Source organism: Bos taurus, chromosome 4 (assembly GCF_002263795.3).
Source record: "Bos taurus isolate L1 Dominette 01449 registration number 42190680 breed Hereford chromosome 4, ARS-UCD2.0, whole genome shotgun sequence".
In the NCBI taxonomy this organism is placed as follows: domain Eukaryota; kingdom Metazoa; phylum Chordata; class Mammalia; order Artiodactyla; family Bovidae; genus Bos; species Bos taurus.
In genome coordinates this window covers 112,789,617-112,813,983 of record NC_037331.1, presented here as the reverse complement: position 1 = coordinate 112,813,983, position 24,367 = coordinate 112,789,617, and the positions used below count along the sequence as shown (strand labels likewise).

General features: G+C 52.8%; 1 protein-coding gene across 8 annotated transcripts; it reads right to left on the bottom strand.

Moving 5' to 3' along the window:
* Positions 1-190: 190 nt before the first annotated feature.
* ZNF775 (zinc finger protein 775) lies at positions 191-24,145 on the bottom strand. Of its 8 annotated transcripts, none has more exons than XM_059885783.1 (4): positions 23,956-24,145; positions 22,072-22,605; positions 12,415-12,486; positions 191-2,465 (listed from the first exon to the last, which is right to left on the bottom strand). In XM_059885783.1, the coding sequence occupies exons 2-4, from the start codon at positions 22,223-22,225 to the stop codon at positions 952-954; spliced, it is 1,740 nt and encodes a 579-aa protein (XP_059741766.1). In that variant the 5' UTR covers positions 22,226-22,605; positions 23,956-24,145; the 3' UTR covers positions 191-951. The 8 variants fall into 8 exon arrangements, with proteins under 8 accessions (XP_059741766.1, XP_059741767.1, XP_024846707.1 ...); XM_059885784.1 differs by lacking the exon at positions 23,956-24,145 and adding an exon at positions 13,132-13,364 and having other exon boundaries at positions 22,072-22,128; XM_024990939.2 differs by lacking the exon at positions 23,956-24,145 and adding an exon at positions 11,642-11,706 and having other exon boundaries at positions 22,072-22,128.
* Between the last annotated feature and the right edge of the window lie 222 nt (positions 24,146-24,367).

Sequence of the window (24,367 nt, the reverse complement as noted above, 5' to 3'; positions counted from 1 at the left end):
AGAGGTTGAGGGGGTTATGTGTGAAGCGATCAAATTGTCTTAGGGAAAGGGGGAAGAGAATCCTTCCCTCCACCCCCAGCAAGAACTGGCCACTGGCTGCCCCGGCCCGGGTGGGGGACAAATGGATGCCTCCGAGCACACAGGAACCCGGAGTTCAGGAGGGCAGCTTAGAAAGGACAAGGAGACCACGTGAGGCAGGCAGTCCTTCATTTCTCTCTTCTGTGACATCAGCATCAATAAGGGTCCCAGGCAGCGTCCACCGAGTGGGAGCAGCACGTTGGGCGCTCTCCCTCTGCAGGGCCCTTCCCAAGGAACCAAAGCCCAGTGAGACCACCCTCCGAGTCCCAGCCGTGACCATCATACACACACAACCCAGTCCTAGGCTCAGGCCGCCCAGGATAGCACCCAGGGTAGTGGGGTACTCAGGGTTGAGGGCCATCAAGCCATTCACGCCTTCCTAACACATGTATTGAGTGGCCTTTAAGTGCTGGGCGCTGGCCTTGCACTGGGGACATGCTTGCCCCTCGCCAGCTGCTGCTTCTAGCTCCCATCTGGGTATCGCTCAGTCTGTTGAGACTCCCCCCCAGGGACTGACCCTGGACGGCCACAGCTGACCAGTCCAGACTTGGGCCATCTCACCCAAGGCCTCCGACAGCCCCCTCATTCAATGCCTGAGAGCTGGGGTCCCACCTCCAAGGAAGGACACATCCAGGCTCCACAGTGTGGGATGTGATCTTATTTCTGCCTTCGGCCCCTCCCGGGACTTTTCCCGATCCCCTTTTGGGGACGCTCCAGGAATTTGTTGTCAGGTCTCGGAGCCTTGAGGAAGGCACCTTTGGAGAGGGTCTCAGCCCCTGCAGTTCTAAGCGCCACCATTCCTGGTCACTCGCCCACAAGCACCAGGCAAGCCTCCTCCCACCCCGCCCACGGGCCTGCGTGGGTCCAGCCTCACTAGAGCGCGTCTCCCTTGGCGCTGAGGGTGGGCGCCAGAGCCCCCAGGTGAACGCGCTGGTGCTTGAGCAGGTGCTGCTTCTGGCTAAAGCCGCGGCCGCAGGAGGCGCATAGGTAGGGCCGCTCGCCCGTGTGGTTGCGCCGGTGGCGCGTCAGGTTGGGCTTCTGGCTGAAGCGGCGGCCGCACTCGGGACACGGGTAGGGCCGCTCCCCAGTGTGGATGCGCTGGTGGATGGTGAGCGCCGACCACCACGAGAAGCTCTTGCCGCACTCGTTGCAGATGAACTGACGTGGCTCACCCGGCGCCCCAGTCCGCGCCCGGCCCCACGGCAGGTCCCCGGGTCCCCGGGCGGGCGAGGGGCCCCGGGCCGGCGGCGACAGGCCAGGGACGGCTTGGGCCGGCGGCTGGGCGGGGGCGGCGGGGCGCGCGCGAGGGTAGGCCCGCAGCGCGGCGCGGCCGGGGCGGGGCGCGGCCCGGGCGCCGGGCTGGTGCGTGCGCTGGTGCTTCAGCAGGTGCTGCTTCTGGCGGAAGCGGCGGCCGCAGTGCGCGCAGGGGTGCGGCCGCTCGCCCGTGTGGTTGCGCAGGTGGCGCGTCAGGTTGGGCTTCTGGCTGAAGCGGCGGCCGCACTCGGGACAGGGGTAGGGCCGCTCGCCTGTGTGGATGCGCTGGTGGATGTTCAGTGACGACCACCACGTGAAGCTCTTGCCGCATTCGTTGCAGATGAACTGGCGTGGCTCGCCGGGGGCGGCGGGCCGGGCCCCGGGCGGGCGCCACCAGCCCTGGCCGAGCCCCAGCCAAGCCCACTCGGGGCGCCCCCTCTGGGGCCCCGGCCGCGGGCGCCGACCCCGGGGGGCTGCGGTGTCCCGCCGCAGCGCCTGCAACCCGGCGCGGGGGCCCTGGCGGTCCCGCGCGTGCGCGCGCTGGTGGATGCGCAGGCCCACCTGGTGGCGGAAGCAGCGCGCGCACTCGGGGCACGGGTGGGTGGCGGGCCGGGAGTGGGTCTTCTGGTGCTTGAGCAGGTGCTGCTTCTGGCTGAAGCGCCGGGCGCACTCGGGGCAGCAGAAAGGCCGCTCGCCCGTGTGGTGCCTCTGGTGGCGCGCCAGGTTGGGCTTCTGGCTGAAGCTCTTGCCGCACTTGCCGCACGGATACGGCTTCTCGCCCGTGTGCGTGCGCTGGTGGATCTTCAGCGACGACCACCAGCTGAACCTCTTCCCACAGTCCGGGCACACGAAGTGACCCTCGCCAGCAGGAAGAGCTGGGCTCAGGGGGCCGGAGGCCGCCCTCGGAGCCCGGCCTGCCCGCCCCACGGCCTGCTCAGAGGGAGGGGCCCACCTTGGACCCCCAGTCCCGTCCGGGTGCCCCCAGGCTTGAGACTTCCCCGCCGCCGTCTGGCATGGCGGGGGGACCCGACGAGGCCGGAAAATGTTCTCCTTATCCTTCTGCGAAAGCGCGGCCTGCGTCTGCAGCAGCCACTCTGGCTTCTCCTGCTTGATCTTCATCACCAGCCCATCTCCTGCCGGAGGCAAAGGGAGAGAGATCAGGGAGAGTCATTCGGTGAGTGCTGTGCTCCTAAGATGGAGGGAAAGGGCGGGTGGGGGGCAGGGAGCATCAGGAGGGTAGGGCAGGGTAGAAAACGGGACAGGAGAAAAGGATGCAGACGGAATATAGTAAAGGGAGAAGAGGAAATGGGGGAAAGGAGAAAGGAGAGACGAGGGAGAGTGGGAAGGACAATAAAGTCAGAGGAGTTGGAATGTGCAGGAGGGCAGAGAAGAAAGAAACGGAGCGTGTTGCAGGTGTCAAACACATCGCTGCCCGCCTCCTCTACCCTGAAGCCCAGGAGAGTCTAAGAAGATAAAGAAGCCAATCCAGGGGAGTCTTCTGACTTAGGGAGCAAGCAGAAAGTGGCCAAGTTTCAAAACATCTGGTTCTCGTCCTAAGAGGATGGACATGCTGGGCGCTTGCTGGGTGAGTGCATGCCCAGTACCCCAGAGGTTGGGCAACCAAGGCTGACATCACTGCCAGGTGGCTCCCGGGCAACAGCTGTGGTGCATGATCACCTCACCCGCTTGGCAACTTCTCCTTTCTTCAACAAAACCAAGAACAAGAAAGCCAGCCAGAAAGCTCTCAGCACCCGGAACAGGTTAAGTGTTGCCTTGTCCTGTACTAAAGGAAGCCTACACACCAGCGGCACACTCTGTTACTAACCCACCCTTTAGACCAGACTCAGGTCTGCCGGGAACTTTGCTTCCAGGCTCCTGGACATAAGCCATGATGGAAAAAGTCTGCTACAGACACCACATATACAGGCTATCTGAATTCCATTTATACAGAGGTCAAAAGCTGGCAACTAAAGGATGAGTTAGAGTTAAGACTAATGTCCCTGACAGAGGGTGCTGTGGTTGGAAGTGGGCCTGGGGCACTTCTGGGGTGTATATATATATATATATCCATATGTATATATACACATATATATGTGTGTATATATATGTATATACATATATGTTCTGTGTTTTCTCTGTGTGTGTGTGTATATATATATATATATATGTTCTTCTTGTGGATCTGGGTGCTGGTTACACAGGCATGTTCACTTTGAGAATTTATAGAGCCTGAGACCTGTGCACTCTTATGTGTGTTATATGTCAATAAAAAGTTTATGGCCTATAAAAATAGATGAAACAGGGACTTCCCAGGCAGTCCAGTAGTTAGGACTCCATGCTGCCAAAGCAGCAGATACGGGTTTGATCCCCAGGCAGGGAACTAAGACTCCACATGCTGTGCAGCCAAAAAAAAAAAAGTTGAAAAAAAAATAACTGTGAACAAAGGAGAGAAACCCTAAGCAACAGGTGCCCATCTTAAAAAGACAGTGACACAAACCCAAAGGAAGTAAGAGGAAAGAATCAACACAGACAAAAGCAGAGATTACAGGATAAAGGGAACAGAAAGATATAGAAAGGATTCTGATGAATCCCCAAAACCTATGTATAGACATATCAATTTGAAAAACCTATGTAAAATGGATTTTGTGAGAAAATAAATTAACAAATCTGACTCAAGACGAGGTAGAAACCATGTCTGCATAAACATAGAAGAGACTGAAAAGAAAGCTAAAGTTAGACCTCAAAAGTGGCTAACAGGTCACTTAACTGTGCAAACAAATTCTACTAAAACTTCAAGGGAAGGACTGTTCCCAGCTTATATAGACCATGACCATGACTAGGCAGGCCGGGGGGCGGGGGGGGTGGGGAATGTGCAGGGGAAGCTTACATGATACATGACCCCAAACAAGGCAAGGGTGCGGTACGCAGGAAATTATAGGTTTATCATTCTTTGAAAGTAGATGTAAAAAAACAAGCAAAAATACTGGCAAAGCAAGTTTGGCAATGTTAAGAGAACAACCTATCATGACTTTGCTGGATCTTCCCCAGGAAAACAAAGATGCCTCAACACAGTTCATGACACTGACTTGTTAAATACCAAACACATATGCAGAGTACATCATGAGAAACGCTGGGCTGGAAGAAGCACAAGCTGGAATCAAGATTGCCAGGAGAAATATCAATAACCTCAGATATGCAGATGACACCACCCTTATGGCAGAAAAGTGAAGAGGAACTAAAAAGCCTCTTGATGAAAGTGAAAGAGGAGAGTGAAAAAGTTGGCTTAAAGATCAACATTCAGAAAACTAAGATCATGCCATCTGGTCTCATCACTTAAGGGGAAATAGATGGGGAAACAGTGGAAACAGTGTCAGACTTTATATTTTTGGGCTCCAAAATCACTGCAGATGGTGATTGCAGCCATGAAATTAAAAGATGCTTACTCCTTGGAAGGAAAGTTATGACCAACTTAGATAGCATATTAAAAAGCAGAGACATTACTTTGCCAACAAAGGTCCATCTAGTCAAGGCTATGGTTTTTCCTGTGGTCATGTATGGATGTGAGAGTTGGACTGTGAAGAAAGCTGAGTGCCAAAGAAATGATGCTTTTGAACTGTGGTGTTGGAGAAGACTCTTGCAAGTCCCTTGGACATCAAGCAGATCCAACCAGTCCATTCTAAAGGAGATCAGTCCTGGGTGTTCATTGGAAGGACTGATGCTGAAGCTGAAACTCCAGTACTTTGTGCACCTCATGCGAAGAGTTGACTCACTGGAAAAGACTCTGATGCTGGGAGGGATTGGGGGCAGGAGGAGAAGGGGACGCCAGAGGGTGAGATGGCTGGATGGCATCACCGACTCGATGGACATGAATTTGGGTAAACTTCGGGAGTTGATGATGGACAGGGAGGCCTGGAGTGCTATGATTCATGGGGTCGCAAAGAGTCGGACACGACTGAGTGACTGAACTGAACTGAACTGAACCATTTCAATAGAGGTGGAAAAGGCTCACAATAAAATTCAACATCATTTCTGGAGGAAAAGAAGGAGAAGAAGAAGTTAGGAGGAGGAAGGGAGGGAGGGAAAAAGAAAGGAAGAAGGTTCTTAGCAAGCTAGGAACATAAGGTAATTTCCTGAAGTTGACAAAGGAGTTGCACTAGAAACTGTAGCAAATGTAATAACCAAAGGCAAAAGATTAGAAGCCTAGTCCAGTTAGGAACAAAGAGAAAAAAGAAAGATATATATAAATATTGGAGATTAAGAGAAAGCTGTCATTTGCTGATTATTATTAACCTATAATTACCATTTGCATGAGAATCCACTGATGAAGTTTGTATTAGAAATAAAAAGTTTCAACAAAACTACCAGCTTAAAAAAATTAAAATTCATAACTTTTTTAATGGCAATAAAATAACTGTAAGTATACCTAATGTATAAGCAAAACATAAAGAAAACTGTTACTTTACTGAATGAATAAAAAATGTAAATAAAAGAACAGGTACATCATATTTCTAGATAAGAAGCTTTTCACTCCAAACCAACGTTCAAATTCAGTATAATCTTAATTAGGTAATTTATAAAATTTACTGTGTAGTAAGTCACCCACAAAGTCTAAAAATGATAAAGGAAGAATCTGGCTTATGCAACATTAAAAGCTAAAATACTATCCCCGCACACCTGTTAGAATGGCTAAAATCCAAAACACCAACAACACCAAATGCTAGCGAGGATGTGAAGCAACAGGAACTCTCACTCATTGCTAGTAGGAATGCAAAATGGTACAGCCACTTCGGAAGACAGTATTGTCAGTTTCTTACAAAACTAAATATACCCTTACAATACAATCCAGCAAATCATTTTCCTATATATTTACCCAAAGGAGTTGAAAACTTATGTCCACACAAAAAAACCTCCCCACAGATGTTTACAGCAGCTTTATTTGTAACAGTCAAAACTCCAAAGCATCCAAGAGATGTCCTTCAGTGGGGGGCTGGATAAACAGCGGTGTACCATACAATGGGTATTATTCAGTGATAGAAAGAAATGCGCTCTCAAGCCATGGAAAGACACGGAGGAAATGTAAATGCATATTACTAAGTGAAAGAAGCCAATCTGAAAAGGTACACTGTATGATTCCAACTATATGATATTCCGGAAGGGGCAAAACTACGAAGACAGTGAAAAAAAGATCAGTGGCTGCCAGGGGTTGAAGGATCAGGGGGAAGGGATGAAGGAGGCAGAGCACAGAGGATTTTTAGGCAGTGAAACTGCTCTGAATGATACTATAGTGGTGGGTATAGGACGTTAAGCGTTTGTCCACAGAATGCACAACGTAAAGAGTGAACCCCAAGGTAAACTATGGACTTTATGTAATAAAAATGTATGAATAAAGGTGCATCAGTTGTAACGAATGCACCACCCTAATGCAACATGTTGATAATGGGAGAAAATGGGGACTTCCTGGCAGTCCAGGGGTTAGAACTTCACCTTCCAATGCAAAGGGTGCAAGTTCAATTCCTGGGGAGCTATGATCCCATATGCCTCAGGGCCAAAACACCAAAACATAAAACAGAAGCAATACTGTAACAAATTCAGTAAAGACTGGAAAGATGGCCCACATTAAAAAAAAAAAATCTTAAAATTTTTTTTAATAGGAGAAACTGGAGAGAGGGGGCATAGGGCACTCCCTGAACTTTCTGCATTTTTTCCTGTAAATGTAACACTGATCTAAAAAATAAAGTCCATTTTTAAGAAGTCTTGACAGATGCAGTTGTTATTGACATGGCTGCTCCAAAGTGAGCCAGGTAAGGTGAGGCTGTGAGTGAGGGTCTTTCCCACCAAAAAAAAAAGAAAAAAAAGCTAAAAACAATTATAAGCGTTGAATACACATAACCAACAGATAGATCAAGAGAACAGAAATATTTGATAAGTGATACACGGTAGCATTATACACAGTAGCATTCCAAGTCAACAGTGAAAGGCTGGCCTACCCATCAGTTTACTGCTGCTGCTGCTGCTCAGTCACTTCAGTCGTGTCCAACTCTGTGCGACCCCATAGACGGCAGCCCACCAGGCTCCCCCGTCCCTGGCATTCTCCAGGCAAGAACACTGGAGTGGGTTGCCATTTCCTTCTCCAATGCAGGAAAGTGAAAAGTGAAAGTGAAGTTGCTCAGTCGTCTCCGACTCTTTGTGACCCCATGGACTGCAGCCCACCAGGCTCCTCCAACCATGGGATTCTCCAGGCAAGAGTACTGGAGTGGGGTGCCATCAGTTTAGGACCAACTAATTATTTGGGGGAAATATTCAAGTTAGATTTCTAGTTCATACAGTTTATAAAAATCAGTTCCAGATGGATTTAAGTGCTGGCTTAAAAGAAGCAAATACAAGTAGTAGAAGAATTAGGAGAATTTGTTTAGAATCCAGAAGTAATTGAAAATCTTCTTAAATAGGATGCAAAACATAAAAACTAAATTTAAAACACCTGTATGACAGAAGTCCCACATATGAGTCAAGTAGAAATGATTGTTTGGGGCAGCCTTTCCCAACAGAGCTTTCCACAAGAGTGAAAATGTTTTGTTGCATCCAAGCTGCCCAACACATGTGGCTTCTAGCCACTCATGGTTCCAGAGCACTTGAAATGTAGCGAATACAACCGAGGACCTGAACTTCTTTTCTTTCATTTAAATTAACTTAAATTTAAATAACCACATGTGGCTATTGGCCACCTACTGGATCGCGCACGTCTAGGAGAACACATATGCAGATATATAATAGACCAAGGATTAATATTAATAGACCAAGGGGGTTTCCCTGATAGCTCAGTTGGTAAAGAATCTGCCTGCAATGCAAGAGACCCTGGTTCGATTCCTGGCTTAGGAATCGAACTATCCAGCTATCCCCTGAAGAAGGGATAGGCTACCCACTCCAGTATTCTAGCCTGGAGAATTCCATAGACTGTATAGTCCATGGGGTTGCAAAGTGTTGGACACAACTGAGCAACTTTCACTTAAAGGACCTCTATAGATAGATGAAAAGAGGCTTACCATCACTAGTAATTAACAAGTGCCAAATAACAGTGTAGCATCTCTTCACCCATCACTCCAGCAAATATTGAAGAAATTGATAATATCCTGACTTCATGATACACATGAAAACTACACAGGAGGATAAGCACAACATGGATATGCTGGGGGCATAAATGAATTCAGACTCTTTGAGGATAACTTGACAATGCCTATTAAAATTATAAATGTGTTCTATCTTTCTGTCATGTAAGGATGTGAGAGTTGGACCATAAAGAAAGCTTTATGAAGAATTGATGCTTTTGAACTGTGGTGTTGGAGAAGACTCTTGAGAGCCCTTGGACTGCAAGAAGATCAAACCAGTCAATACTAAAGAAAATCAACCCTGAATTTTCATTGGAAGGACTCGTGCTGAAGCTCCAATACTTTGGCCACCTGATGCCAAGAGCCGACTCATTGGAAAAGACCCTGATGCTGGGAAAGATGGAGGGCAGGAGGAGAAGGGGATGACAGAAGATGAGATGGTTGGATGGCATCACTGACTAAATGGATGCAAATGTGAGCAAACTCCAGGAGATGGTGAAGGACAGGGAAGCCTGGCGTGCTGCAGTCCATGGGGTCGCAAAGAGTCAGACATGACTGATACACTGACTGAGCGACTGAACAACAACAATCCTTCACCTTTTCCACCCGGCAATTTCACTCTAGGTATTTATCCTAAGAAATACATGTGAGTCCAAAGAGGAATGTCCAAGTATATTCACTGAAGTGCTATTTGTAATAAGCAAAAAGGAGGATAACAACGAAATTACCTATCAATAACAATCTAATACAATGTTCTCTCCCTTCATAATGTGGGGAACTGTGCAGAGACTGAAAAGAGCTATATGTGCTCATGTGAGAAGATTTCCAAAAGATTTTAAGAGAAAACAATGACACATTAAAAATCAGTATCAGAAGTATGCTCCAATTTATGGAAAATAAAGCCATGCCTCTCTGTGTATATTCACATGCTCAATCCGGGCCAGTTTACACCAAACCCACAATGGTGGTCACCTGGCAGGTGATATGGACCACAGCAGGAATAGATGGACAGGCAGAGGGGACTTGCATTTTGTATGTGTTATTTGAATATTCTCATAAAAATTCAAACATTATAGTTTGTACATCTTTTAACTATCTTAGGAAATAAAGAGAAAACCTTCCCTTTAATCCAGTGGCCTTTAGTTCTGAGGCCAAAGAGCTCTGCTCCACTCCACAGCCTCACTGGCCCCACGAGAGCATAGAAACCAATGTGGTGACCCTGGTGGTAGGGCGAGGGAGGGAAGTGGGGGTTCCCTTACAGAAAGCACCCGTAAGGGGCCAGCTTTCCTCCTGGCAAAGCAATGCCATGGGTCCTCCCCAGGTGCTGCTTGTGAGAAATCATTTTATCAGGAGTAGTAATTTGAAAATGAAAGCAGTGATTTAAATTGTGTACTGGCAGCAATCAAAAACACATGTGTAATGAGTTTCATCAATTATCAAACATTCCCTTAGATGCACTGACTTGTTGGCCAGTGGACGTCTTTGACAGGCCCGGCTGTCCAGATTGGTGGTTGAGTAGTGAATCCAAAGTACAATCAGGTCAGAGGGGCACCACTGTCCCCAAGTGACGAGGCACCCATGAATGCCCCCATGTGTGCATGCTCAGTCGCCAAGTCGTGTCCAGCTCTTTGCAACCCTGAGAACTATAGCCCACCAGGCTCCTCTGTTCATGGGATTTCCCAGGCAAGAATACTGGAGTGGGTTGCCATTTCCTTCTCCAGGGGATCTTCCTGACCTAGGGATCAAACCCCCATCTCCTGTTTGGCAGGTGGATTCTTTACCACACCACACTGCCAAAGAAGCCCACAAATGCCCCCAGAACCCCACAAAAGCCACTGCCTTTCCCTGATTAAACGTAGCCTAACATCCATCACGCTGGCTGATGCCTCAGAAGGCTCACCCTCCCAGCCAGATGTATAGTGGAGCCTGAAAGCCTGAATCCACTGCTCCAGGGCCCTGGGGGGGCATACATGGCTGAGTTGTATGGGGAGGCCCTGAAGCCCGCGATGGTGGGTATGGACCCTTGACCTTCATGCTCTGGGACTTCGGTCGTCCCGGGCACCTTCCCCTAGGGATCAGACACTGACACAGAGGGAAACAGGCCTCTGCCTGCCGGTTCCAAGGGTACTGCTCCTCAGTCAGCATAAAGATGCATCATTTTTAAAACGTCTTCATGGTTCAGAAGAAACAGAGAGGAACAGAGGGCTGTCGCTTCATGGGTACAGGTTCTGACGTTATGGGACACGTCAGGAAATGGATGGTGATGATGCTGTGCCTCTACGTGAATGTCCTTCGTGCCACTGAACTGTACCCTCCAAAGGGGGCAAAGTGGTAGATTTCATGTTTTGTATGTTTCACCACGGTTTTAAAAATACATTCAAATACAAATAAAAAAGTAAAGGGTGCTTAAAAGAGGTAAAGTCTCAATTACGTTCAAACCTTCAGCCGTCCAGAAGAGTCATTCCTTCAGCCCGGCCAGCAGGCGTGGGAGCCTGGAAGGCTGCGGCCCGAGGGGTCCCCAGGCCCCAGGGTTTTCCCACTTCTTCCTGGTGGAGGAGCTGCCGTATGGGCAGAGAAAGCCTGGTGGAGCCCACTGCTCGTGTCTGAATTAGGATCCCCCTTATTAGTTTATGTGGGCAAAAGGGTCCTGCAGGGACAGTTAGGGACTCTGGGGAAGGTCATGGACACACCGCTATATTTAAAATGGCTAACCAACTAAGACCTGCTGAACAGCACATGGACCTCTGCTGCATGTTATGTGCCAGCCTGGATGGGAGGGAGGTTTGGGGGAGAACGGATACACGTATCTGTATGGCCGAGTCCCTTCACTGTTCACCTGAACATATCACAACATTGTTAATTGGCTATACCCCAATGCAAAATGTTTTTGGTGTTAAAAAATTAAAATTTGGGGGGAAAAAAAAGGAGCCCTTCAGCTAAAACGTTTGGAACCATCTGCCCTAGGTTTTCCTGTAACTACTTTAATGTCGGCGTCACACACACACACACACACACACACACACACGAGTGCTCTCAGCATTCAAAGTGACAGCCTGGGCGGGTGGGGAGACTGGAAGTGGGTGGCTCAGCTCACTGCCAGGTGTCAGGACTCAGTCGCAGAACAGAAGAGTGTCATAGAGCATACTGGCCCTCTGTGAGCCAGTGTTTTCTTTCTTTCTTATTCTGTTGCCTGATTTTTGTCTCACCTTAGGTCCACCGTAGTAATTGTCCTGGGGCCGGGGGCTGCTCTGGGGCCTTCGGGGCAACTCCCCTGGAGGGAACAGGAGGTAAAGAAACCTTGTCACTGTGCCCACGAGGGGCAGAGTGCCCAGGTCCCGTCCCCTCTCTCAGGCTCAGAGCTCCCATCAGCCCGGCCGCACCCTCTGCAGGGCCTGTTGCAGAGGCTGGGAGAGCGGGTCTTAGACCTGGGGCTGCTCCATCCTGGAAGCAGGAAGCGGGCACCTGGGGAGGGGTCTCCAGAGGGCACTTCCCATGTTCAGTGGTGCCCGCCCCCTGCCCGGGAGACACCAGGACTAACGGCTGTGTTTTCCCACCACCACCACCGGCTCTAAGTGCATCAGCTGAGACAGACCCAGGAAGCTTTCATGGACCGAACTGGAGATGCTCTCCTGACAGACAGACAGCAGGGCTTGCTTGTTCTAACCACGTGTCTTCCCCAGAGCTCTGGCTTTCAGTACACGACCAGCAAGAACACGGTGTACTCCCTGATCTAGCACTAACGGGGTGTGTGGTGGTGTGTATATGTGGGGTGTGTATGTATGTGGGGTGTGTATGTGTGTGCACCTATTCCTGACAAGCAGGGGCTGGGCTTGTCCAGCTCTTAGCCCCCTAGTCTGTGTCTGCTCCATCCTTTCCCAGACTGTGGGCCTACTGGCCACCAGCAAGCCCTGCTCAGCTGCAGAGGGACAGGGCAGGGGAGGAGGCGGCGGGGGGCTCCCACCTGCCCACATGCTCTTACCTGTGCCGCCAGCCAGGCCATTCTCCATCCCTGGAGGTCCGTCTGCATCAGCCTGGCTCCCCGCCCGGCCGTCTGTGGGTGGGATGGAAGCAGAAGAAGAGGGTTGGCCCGAGACAAATGGACAAATGGACCTCACACAGGGTGGTCCCTTTTATTTTTTTAATTTGGCCACATCGCACAGCATGTGGGATCTTAACTCCCCAACCAGGAATGGAAGCTGTGCTCCCTGCAGTGGAAGCAGGAGCCTTAGCCGCTGGACCACCAGAGAAGTCCTCAGTCCCACTCTTTCACGTCTCTCTACCTATGGCTTCCATTGAAATGTGCAAGAATTTTCATAGCGCGTATATACCTACTCAGCAGGTAAAATGTGTACAATTCCCACTTTCTAAAGAAAAAACTGAACCCCTCAACATGCGCCCAGTCACGGAGGTGGCTGGATGGCACAGCTGGGCAGGGTCCTGGGGCTTCTGATGTCCACACTCTCAACACCTGCAGGGTGAGGGATGCAGGAGGCCACACGTGAGAATCAGGAAACTCTTTAAGTCTAGAGACCCCCCCTTATGGGTATGAGGACACCCTGGCAGGGGGGGCAGAACTGTCCCTCCAAAATCACCAGCCCCCTGTCTTTCAAAGCCCCCATCCATGTCCCAGTGAAAAACCCTCCTGAGGCCTTCCTGCCATCCCCCCTACCAGCATGGGAACACACACACGGCCAACCTGGGTCCCAGTGGCCTGGTCCTTCACCCACCACTCTGGGCTCACGGTGAGCATTAAGCTTGGGTCTTTGGAGCATCTCCCAACTGGCTCATCTGGTGCCTGGAACACGACCAGGACAGGATCCTGCTGCTCTATCGCCTCCGCCTGGGGTGCCCCCTTCCCAGGTCCCTGTGTGGCCACTGCCCCTTCCAGGCCCGAAGGTCACCAGCTCTGAGTGGTCTTCCCTGGAGACCCTGTGTACAATCACAATCCTGGCTCCACCTCCCATTCCTCCCCGACACTTCCGCCATCCGACAGGGTATTTCCTTGTCTGCTTATCCCCGACACGTCCATGTCGGGGTCTGGCACCAGACAGCCGTGTGTGGCACCAACAGGCTGCCAGCTGCGGGCACTCAGAGGTACAGCAGCTGCCCCGTGGTGCTGTGGGTGGCCCCTCCTGAGGACACGGATCTCGTTTCCCGGGCCAGCAGCCCCCTTGGCCTCCCTGCACTCCCAGTGGGCCCCAGCCTCTGCCCCACATACCTGGGCTCCACCACCACTCAGGCACAGGGGCCCAGCCCCCACTTGCTCTGCACCTCAGGCCCCAGACGGCCTCCCCACTTCCCTCTCCCAAGTCCCCTCCCCTCCCAGCAGCCACTCTGGGGCAGGGACCCAGGCTGGGAATCTGAGTGGGGGGTCAAGGGTGTCAGGGAAATACAAATCTGATAGAAAGGTCTGTCTCCCTGTTGAGAAAAGGGAAAGAGACTCCCTCCCCTTTCTTTCCTTTTCTTTAGAAATCTAACTGGAAGCCCTTTCTCTCCCCCTTCAATGTATATGTAAATCTTTTGAAAAGTTCACTCAGTCTCTTGCCAGGACCCTTTCTCGAGGACCTGGAGCCATCTCTTCGAAGTGCAAATGTCAAGGGATCAGCAGCCAGTGTCCCCTCCCATGGAAGGTAGGAGCCTAGCTCAGCAGTGCCCGGCTCCAAGATGCAAACCTCCTCCCATCCTCCCCGAGATCCAGAAGTGTGTGCTTCCTTTGCATGAAGGCAGTTAGCTCTCCCGGGTGGCTGCCAATTCCAGGTGAATGTAGGGGAAACTGTGTGACGAATGGTGCTATCAGGTCCCTTCACCCAGAACCGGTTATGCTTTCCCTCAAGAACACGTGCGTAGTGGGGTCGCATCTGCTGGGCTATAAGGTAGCATGACATTTCTCTCTGTCTTTGTAGTCTTTTAGTGTGTCGCCTGTGACGTGCATGTTGCTAGCTTAATGCTTATCCAGTAATAAAACTGTTTCTTTCTCTTCTATCTTGGTGCAGAGCTTTCCAGGGTAGGAAGGAGATTTTGTTTTTAATTCTATTTCTCCCACATGAATCTGTTATATACTCCTGCTGTGGGTTCTCAGAGATGCTGAAACCTGCCTGAGGTGCAGAAGAAACAGGGCCTCAGGGCCCCTGATGGATGCTGGTGCGCCTGCCTTAGCACCACCTCTTCCCTCCAGGTTGCCACCTGCTTCTTCCCCACCTGGGGCCTGAGTCTGTGAAGAGAGCTGTCCTGGGCTGGTGGGAAAGATCCAGGGCCCTGGAACTGTGGGGCAGCTTCTCACCAACTGGAGATTCAACATCTGCCCAAGGAGACTCCGACTGCTGGTGAACAGGGAGGTCACCTCAACGCAGGGAATCTCAGAGGGAGGGTGGAGGCTCAGGCCACAATTCAGGACAAGGACAGTGGGTGGGTCTTGGCTTCATTCATGAAACCCCTACACAACACAACTGAGGCCTCTCCAGCCAAATCAAATCTATCCTGGTTGATCCGTTGTGTCTTAGGAGATATCCAGGAACTCAAAATAGTCTCAGATGGCAGAAGGGCTTCGATTCTTGGTGACCAGTTCACAGGGAGTCACCAAGCGGCTCATGGTCCAACAAAGACCAGAAGTGGAAATGGAAGGAAGGGACCCTCATGGGCCGAGGGGAAGAAGGGAGAAAGGACAGGGCAGGGCACAGGAGGAGAGGCACAGGGAACAAGAGCGGAGACAGGGGCTGTGTCTCGGGGGCCCACCTCCACCTGTGTACTCAGCGGGAATGTGTCTGGAACCCAGGCCGACAGGAGCCCTGCAGGCCAACCCTTGAGATGGCCAGACCTTGGAAGGGCCCAGTGTGCAGTGGTATCTTTCCAGGACGGCAAGGCCACAGCACACCTCAGCCTGCCACATGGCACTGGCTGCTCCTTCTCACCCACAAGACACATCGCTCTGCTGGCTGGAGGGAGACATGCCCAGGGCCCCAGTGAGCAGAACACCCCGGCCATGAGGGGACTGGTCCCCATCCACCAGCACCCCGACTCTGGCCTCTGATGACCTCTCCCCTCCCGGCCTGGCAGGTCCCGTTGGGGGCAGGACACCCACCAGGGCCAGGTCTCGGTTCAGGGCCCTGTCGCCTCCCCCTTCCCGGCCCTGGCTCTGGGTCAGGCCCCCGTGGGACGAGAGCCCCGGGATGGGAAGGCCTCTCGGGCAGCTGCCATGACAACCGCCAGGCCACATGATGAGGGACTGTGGTCCACAGCAGGGCCTGCAGTCTGGGGGGACAGGGGAGGTAACAGAGGAGCTTTGGGCTCAGCGGGAATTTGAGGAGGGGGAGGCGCTCAGTGGCCATTGTTGGACAAAGCCCATGGGCTGGAAGGGGCAGTGCAGGGACATGTCCAGGCCACCCCGCCACATCCGCCTGATCTCAGGGCCCTGGATCTTCCCCACCAGCCCAGGACAGCTCTCTTCACAGACTCAGGCCCCAGGTGGGGAAGAAGCAGGTGGCAACTCGTGTGGCCTTTGTCACCAGTGGAGCGGGACTGGCCACGTGCCCTCCACCGGGAACTGAGGCTTCCAGGGTGGCACCACCCAAACTTCAGCCAAAGCCCAGCTCCCAGGCCGGCTCCCCTCCAGGGCCATACCTAGGTCTTCATCCTCAGCCACTGCTGGCTTTGCCCAGACCCCTCCCCATGGGAAACTGTGGACAGGGGGCAGTCTTCTCAAGGTACTCTCCCCATCAAGCTGACTGCCCCCCTGCCCTCATACCAGCAGTCAAGACCCCCAGCAAGGAGCGCAGGCCAGTGTTTGGCAGGGGATGGGCAAAGGCTCGCGGGCTCCAGCCAGCCTCCACCCTGACAATGTGCTCTCAGAGTCCTCTGGGGACACACAGACCCTGTCTGTCCTTACCTCATTCACTGGGGAGGGGGTGTTCCCTGGACACCTCGGTACTGAGCTGGCTCTGGGAGAAAGAGGGGCTGGCCAGCCAAGACTCATTAGGGACCGGGAGACAGACAGTGTACCAAGCACTCAGCAAGCATTGCCCACTTCATCCTAAGGATACACGGCTCCAGCTCCAAGACGTTGAGCAATTTGCTCAAGGTTACACAGCTAGGAAGGCTGCAGCCAGAACCTAACAAGCTGGGATAGGCCAGGTGGGTTGGCCCACCCCAGCCATTGTGCCTTCTCCTGGACCGTGCCTTCTCCTGAACCACGCCGTCTCTAAGAGAAGGTGAGGGATGCATCAAACCTTAAGCTACCAGGACCTCGTTCAGGAGTCTGGCCCCTGTACTAACATGTGGTTATTTAAGTGTCTATAAATTAAGTTAAAAACTCAGTTTCTCAATCATGCTGGCCACGTTTCAAGTGCTCAATGCCCACATGTGGCTAGAGCTAGCATAACATCCAATGGAAGAGAAGATTTCCAAGTTCATGAAGTTCTGCTCGAGATATAAAGCTCCAGGGAGTGGGGGTGGGGGGGTCCTGCCTGCCTGGGCCCGAGATGGAGAAGGTGCTCAGTTTATACTGAATGAGTGCATGGAATGGGAGGACTGACCAGGGGGGGTCCCCTGGCCCCAGGGCTTCATCACAAATGACAGACACCTCAGGATGAGCTAACGATGTCCTCTGCCTGGAAAACGGAGTTCAGTGCACATCAATGGATATTTCATTTAAGGTTTACAGTCACAGGTGGTTGCCAAGGGGGAGGGCATCGGGGGAGGGATGGATTGGGAGTTTGGGATTAGCAGAGGCAAACTATTATACAGAGAATGGATAAACAACAGGGTCTTCCTATAGAGCACAGGAAACTATATTCAATAACCTATGATAAACCACAGTGGGAAATAGTAAAAAAAGAATGTATATATATGCATGTATATATACCTTCTTTATTATGTATATATATGTATAACTGAATCACTTTGCTGTCCAGCAGAAGTTACATCATTGTGAGTCAACTATACTTCAATTAAAAGGATATTGATAAAATACAATCATAGGCACATGAGAAGAAACTGATCTGAACACTCAATGCACACAAACTCATCCGGACATAATCCTATCTCACATCCATCACGGCTGACTACACACAAGTTTAAAGATACAGAAATGCAGAGATACTCACACATACAAGAACGCTTGCAAAACTGCACATGCAAAGTACAGAGAAACTGAAATATGAAGAAATCCACAAACTACAGATCCACTGAGAGACAAGCGTGCCACCGTGGACCGCATGAGCACAAGTCACTACCCTTCCAGCACTGTGACTCCCTGCTGACACAAGTGTCCTCGGGAGCTACGACCAGCCCTCCAGGTCCACTGCTCCAAGGAACGGAACTCGGGGGGCACCGAGGCCACAGGGAGCTGGGAAGCAACAGGCAACAGTCACCTGCTGGGTCGCCTGTGGGGTGAGCTGAGGGCAGGGGCGGCGTCAGTCAGCACGGGGAGAAGCTGGAAGGGCGCAGAAAGCTCTAGAAAGAAGATGAGGCTGGGCCCAGCAGGCCAGGGCAGCCCGAGACTCAAGGCCAGGCTGGAGGGGTCCAGCCAGGAGGCGACAGCAGGCCGCCCCCACTCCCATGGGAAGCTGAGCCTCCGAGTCTGCCCCTTGCAGTCTGGAGGCGACAGCAGGCCGCCCCCACTCCCATGGGAAGCTCAGCCTCCGAGTCTGCCCCTTGCAGTCTGGAGGCGACAGCAGGCCGCCCCCACTCCCATGGGAAGCTGAGCCTCCGAGTCTGCCCCTTGCAGTCTGCTCCCAGCGCTGCCCCTACTCAGGCCCAGGCACGCAGGGACCCAGAAACAGGGGCCCTGAGTTCTAGCTCCGCTGCCCTGGGCAAATGATTGCTCCTCTCGGCCTGGGTTCCCAGTGGTGAAGGTGACAGAAAACACCTGCTCTGGGGGTCTGCTGCCAACATCAGGTGGGGAAACACTCAACTTCCTAAAAGCCTGTAAACCGTCTTTTCTCTACCATCACCGGGGCCTGAGAACAACCCACGCCCAAAGGTTCTGAGCCCTCTCCCCAGACACCCTCCCTACCGGCTCACTCTAAACTGGCCCTCTTTAAGCGGCTTCAGAGTCTCCAGAGGCCCCTGGAGCCCACACAGGAACCCCACGCTCTGCTCAGCAACGGGAGCTGGCCTCCCAGGGGAGCAGGGCGTAGACAGCTCTCAGGGGCAAGGCTGCTTGCAGAGCCAGGCTCCACAAAGCAGCTCCAGGTACCATCTCTCCCAGGAGATGGAGGCTGAGCCGGGAGGATGGTCTCTTCCGGCCTGAGTGGGGCAGGGCCTGAGAGCCAGGCAGGGGGCTGGACTAAAGAGCCCTGGACACTCCACCGGCTCAGCTCAGGCAAGCCCCAGGACCTCACACCCCGACTTTACTGGGGGGAAAGGGGCTCGTCCAGCCTCTGTCTCCCAGGAGACAGTCCCCAGGCCCTCTTCCAAAGCCGATCCCAGGCAGGCCACTTGCACAGGAGGCCTGGTTCCTGGGCATGGGCTCTGGCTGGCCCCTGGATAATCAGCACCCTTTCTGAACCCCCATCCCAGGACCCACCAGACCTCACACCTCCCTCTCCTCCAGAGTTTATGACCAAGGAGGACACGCAAACCAATCCCCAACAAGTGGCTTTTAAATGATATCAAAAAGGCAGGACAACTGCTGTTCCCACTTTCTAGGGCCCTGTGCTGAGGACAGACAGGCAGGCAGACTAGGCCAGGCCACGTGAGCATCACCTCCGCCCCCACCTGCAGGCCTGCCTCCATCCCACATGCCAGCATCAGGCATGCCCAGCATCTTTCTACAAGTCCCACAGCACCTCCCAAGCCCCTCCAGGGCCCCCACCCCATCTCCCTGTCTCATCGCCCTCCCTGTTCCACCCTCATTCCTGGGGTCTATTCACCACTGGATCAGGTGTTCCCCTGCACCGCCTACTGTTACGGCTCCTAAGTGCCGCCCCATCCCCTCCTCCTACGCCAGCATCTTCAGGCCTTGGACTCCCAAACACCGTGGTCCTCAGTCCCAGGAGAGGGGACGAGGCAGGCAGCAAGGGGACGGGGCAGGCCGGCACCCCATAGAGAGACCAGGCGGTAGGAAGGAGGAGCCTAGGACCGGGAGGCCTGAGACCTGGGGACCCGGCTTGCTTCTGGTTAGCCAGGTGGCCCTGGACCAGCCAGTCTCCTTCCCTGGGCCTCTGTCTCCATCTGCAAACAGAAATCACTCTTGGTCCTCTGCGGAGAATTGTTCCACCAAGCAGTGCAGGCAAACATTGCGAAAGGACTCTGGGAAAGGTTCACGAGGTGCAAAAGTTCTTTTTAGGTCGCTGCATGGCCATCACCCGCTCCCTGCTCCTCAGCTGGACCTCAGAATGGTACCTCATGGCTGCCCTGATAGGAACAGCCCAATTTAGGGACTTCAGTCTCAACATCCCCTGGGAACCTATCCCGTCACGCCCACCTACCTCCCAGAGGTCCCGGGTTCAACCCCACACCAGTCCCCAAGGGCCCGCCTTCTGGGACTCCTGCCCCACCAGCCCTGCCCGACCTTTGCCGGGACCGCCCCACTCCCCGCCTGCCCGCCCCAGGCCTGCCCCCCCCCATGGCATCCACACTGCCAGTTTTTGCCCACTTCCTTTCAGAAGACAGAGCAGCACACATATTCTTCTGCCCCAGCCCAAGACTCAAGAGCCTGCCAGGATTTCGGGACCCCAGTTACCTGACCGAAGACAAGGAATGAAACCGGCTGCTAACAGTACTTGGAAGTGTTATCACATTTTAATTCATAAACGCTTTTCCAATCCCGCGCTGTATTCACAGGAGCATGACAAGGATAAGGAGTGTTTCCCCTTTTTGGATGAGTTAGAGCTCAGGTCTCCTTCTGCATAGCCTGTCTGCTCCTTTCCTGCAGGCCACCCCCATCCTAGGAAACCTGAGATTCCACAGCTTACCCCTCACCAATGGGGTAAGCTTCCACCAAGGGGTGCACGGACCAGCTCTACACTTTGCCCTGGGCATCCCTTGCCCCTCCAGGGGGGACTCTCCAGGCCTCTCAAAACTCTCACCACCTTTCACTACTGCAGAGTGCAGCCCTCACAGTTCACAAGCCACTAAATCGTACTAGTGCTGTTTTAATACCTCCAACACCTGCCATGGCTACAAGCTTCAGCTCACCTGGAAGCAGCACCCATATTACAGCTCACCTTGCTCTCCAATCCATCCACCATCCAGACTCAGAGCAATTTTCCTCAAATTTCAGTTTAAACATGATACTCCTTTGCTTAAAAACTTCAGCGGGTCCCCAGTACTTTCAGGTACTTCTACAAATTTTTTGCCAAGACCATTTAAAATCTGGCCTCTGAGCACCTCTCACTGCACCATCAACCTACCCCACTGTCCCCAAATGCAGCTCCCTGACCTTGCTGTGTCTGGAACACCTGTCATCAGTCTTGGAATACCCTTGCCCAACTCTTCTCTGCCCAGACCAAACCAGGGATCACTTTCACCAGGAAGCCCGTGTGGATTCACCAGGCTCAGAGCAAGGACCTTCTCCTTTTAACCTGTGCACCCACCCAACCCAGTACCATCCACATGGTACAATAATATAATTTGTCTCAAAAGCATGACTGTAAACATCTAAACACAGGGAGCCTTTCTCTCCCCAACACCCGGCACAAGATCCAGCATGCTGTAAACCATTAATATAAATGTTAACAAAGGAATATTTAAATAAAAGAAACGTAAGTCCAAAACAGATTAGAAGCACAGAACCAGGGAACCTTAGAGCTGAAAGGAGACTAATACCCTCTAACCTTTTCATTTTACAGATGAACCCTGGGACCCAAAATGGACACCTCATAGTGGAGTCTGGCCATCACGGGCCTTGCCTCGGGGCTTTGGCCACACCCCATCCCAGGTCGGGAGGACCAAGCACGCACCAGGCTCCATCCTCCCAAAGGGCTGGAGCGGGACCGCATCTCCACCTTCAGGAGGGAAGAAACCCCCAGCGCCGACCCCCATCCCCACTAAGATCTTGGCTTCCTGTGCCGGTCTTCCTGGAATGGAGGTTTCGGGGAGACCCCTACACACACACACACACACACACACACACGCGCGCGCGCGCGCGCGCCCCTTCGATTTCCGTGGTGCTTCCCTCTCATTGTTCTCGCCCCCAAGCTCGGGCCCATTCATTTAATCATTTATTAAGCACCTACTATGTGTCACTCTGCGGCGAGCACTGGGGTTCCCGCCCCTGCAGGAACTCGGTCTCTGGGGGAGGCTGGCATCACTCCCAAACATCGGGACCGTCTCTGGCAGAGCGCGCCCAGAGGCGGGCAGGGGAGGCCGAGGGGCAGTCCCCCCAACCCCAAGCTCACCTCCCCGCCTCTCCAGCTCTCACGCCCCCCGTTCCAGCTCTGCCCCGGCCTGCAGCCCCTCTCCACGCACGACCCGAGCCCGTTTTTCCCGGGGAGCTGTGCGAGGCTGGGGAAAGTTCGGGACTGAGAGCGCGAGGGGCGGGGGTCTCGAGGGACCCCGGAGGCCGCCCCCAGCCCGAGGCTGGGTGTAAACGGCGCGGGAGGAGCCGGGCGCTGGCCCTCGACACGGCCCGTCCCTCCGCACGCCCCTCCCCGCCCAGATTCAGAGGGACTCGGAGGGAGGGGACGGGAATAAATACCTTTGACTTTGTGGCTAAGGTTAACGGGAACTGCCACCCCGGGGCGACTTGGGCACTGAGCTCCCCTGGCCCCCGCCAGTCCCGGGGCGGGCGGGGCGGGCCCGTACCCCTGATTGGCTGGCGGGCCCGGCCATCCCCGGGGCCGCCCCGCCATCTGATTGGCTGAGCGTCTCAGATGACCAGTTTAGCCCTATCGGAGCAGCCTGCGGGGCGGCCCCTTTGTTCTCCAGAGCCAATGGCTGGGGCGAGCCGGCTGACCCCGCCTCCAGTGAATCCAGCTCCGGCCCAGCCGGACTTTAAAGCTCTGGCCGCCGGGCGGGCGCCGGGCTCTGATCGCCCAGTGGGGGAGGAGGGATGAAGGCGATGTCTGGTAACTGGTGACCTGACGGTACCGCAGCACCCGCTCCTCCCATCCGCCGAACTCTCCCCTCCCGGTCCTTGCCCCGCAGACGCGCGCTCTGAAACCGTTCCAGTCGCTGGGCCACTCTCGGTCCGACGCCAGCTGCGCGCCCGCACCGCCGTAGGAGCCAGAATCTGGAGGAAAAAAAAAAAAGATACACAGAGCCCGCTCCAATGCTCACACTCGAGTGTGCATGTATCATGGTGGTGGCACTTTGCACGACAGCACACCAGGTGTTAGAGAGATGTTCGCGTCTCGTGTGACCAGAGAGATATCAGCCTCCGCACCCGCGCGGCCCTAGGCACGTCGTAAGTGCGTGATAAACGACTCCGGGGTTTCCAGGAGAGACTTAGACATCATTAAATCCAACCCTTCGCCCTGCAGTTGAGGAAACAATGAATTAACTTTCCTGAGTGGAGTGCGACTGCTGATTTAGAGGCAGCGTTCAGATGGCCAAGCAGGGTCTTAGTCCTTCAGAAGAGAGGATTTTCTCATCTACCCACCCTGATCGGAAGGAAATGCTCCTTTATAAAGTCAATAAAATTCCTCATTGCCAGCTCAAAATGGGCCGGCCAGCTAGGGCAACTCCCACGGGCACACTCTGTCTGGAACTGCTTAGAAACCGCCTTTGGGACATGAGGTTGATACAGAGAAAAGCCAGGGCCTCACTCTGAGACTTCCTACAAACCTTACTGTTAAACCGTTGGATCTTACTCTAATCAGTCAGCAACTGTCTACTAAGCGTTTGCCCGCGAGCTCAGCTGTTGTTTAGCCTCATATCACAAGAGGAACCGGGAGCCCAAGATTCTATGTTTTGCCACAGTCTTCGTGTGCAGTTTTGTTCTGTTTTCTTTTTAACAAAAGATACTTTCTGTCCCTGGACTTTGACTTATTCATCTGTAAGAGTTAATAATTTCCTAGTTACAGTCAGCTGTCCACATCTGCCGATTCCACGTCCATGAATTCAACCAATAGCCCAATGAAAATATGCAGGTGAAAATAAAAGAAAGTTCCAAAAAAAGCAAAATTTGAATTTTCCCGGGTGCAGGCAACTGTATATAGCATTTACATTAAGTATTATAATTATCTAGAGGTAATTTAAGGTATACAAGAGGACATGAGTGAGTAAGGTTATATGAAAATGCAATACCATTTAAAGAAGGGACTCCAACATCCAAAGATTTTGCTATCCAGGGGAGTCCTGGAAATAATCCCCTGAAGATCCTGAGAGACCCTGGGTTTTTGCAGGACCCTAATTGGTTCTATGGTCTACAGAAGCATTTGTAAAGTGTAAAACCCTACCCAGTGGCCAGACATCCCTAGGTTCAGTTCAGTTCAGTCTCTCAGTCATGTCCAACTCTTTGCGACCCCATGGACTGCAGCACACCAGGCCTCCCTATCCATCACTAGGTTATCAACCCTTTAAAGAGTCTCCGTCATCTTATTTTCTAGAGTACCTAGGAGGAAGTTCAACCAAGACTTACGGAATTCCTGTGTTATAGTTCCGCTCTGCCACTGGCTGTGAGTGGGAAAGTCATCTCCACTCTCTGGCCTGCTCCCTCTTTCAACAGAGTGAAAGACTTCCTCCAGATGGACATTTCATGACCAAGCCTGCTTCAAGGGTGGAAAACAACGAAGCACATCTGGGATCCTATTTCCCTTGATGGAAAACAAGAGGGAGGCTGCACATGCGTGTTTGTGAAGGCACAGGGAAAATGTCAGGAAGGCCACCCCCGCACTCTTTACTGGATGCAAAGAGAAAAGCCACAAGGGGGGGTGGGGGTGGGGGGCTGGAGTGGGGGAAAGTAAAGGATAACTTTCACCTTAAAAAACCTAAATATCTCTTCATTGTTAAATTTGATAATTTAATACTTTGTAATTGTAGAAGGAGGGGGA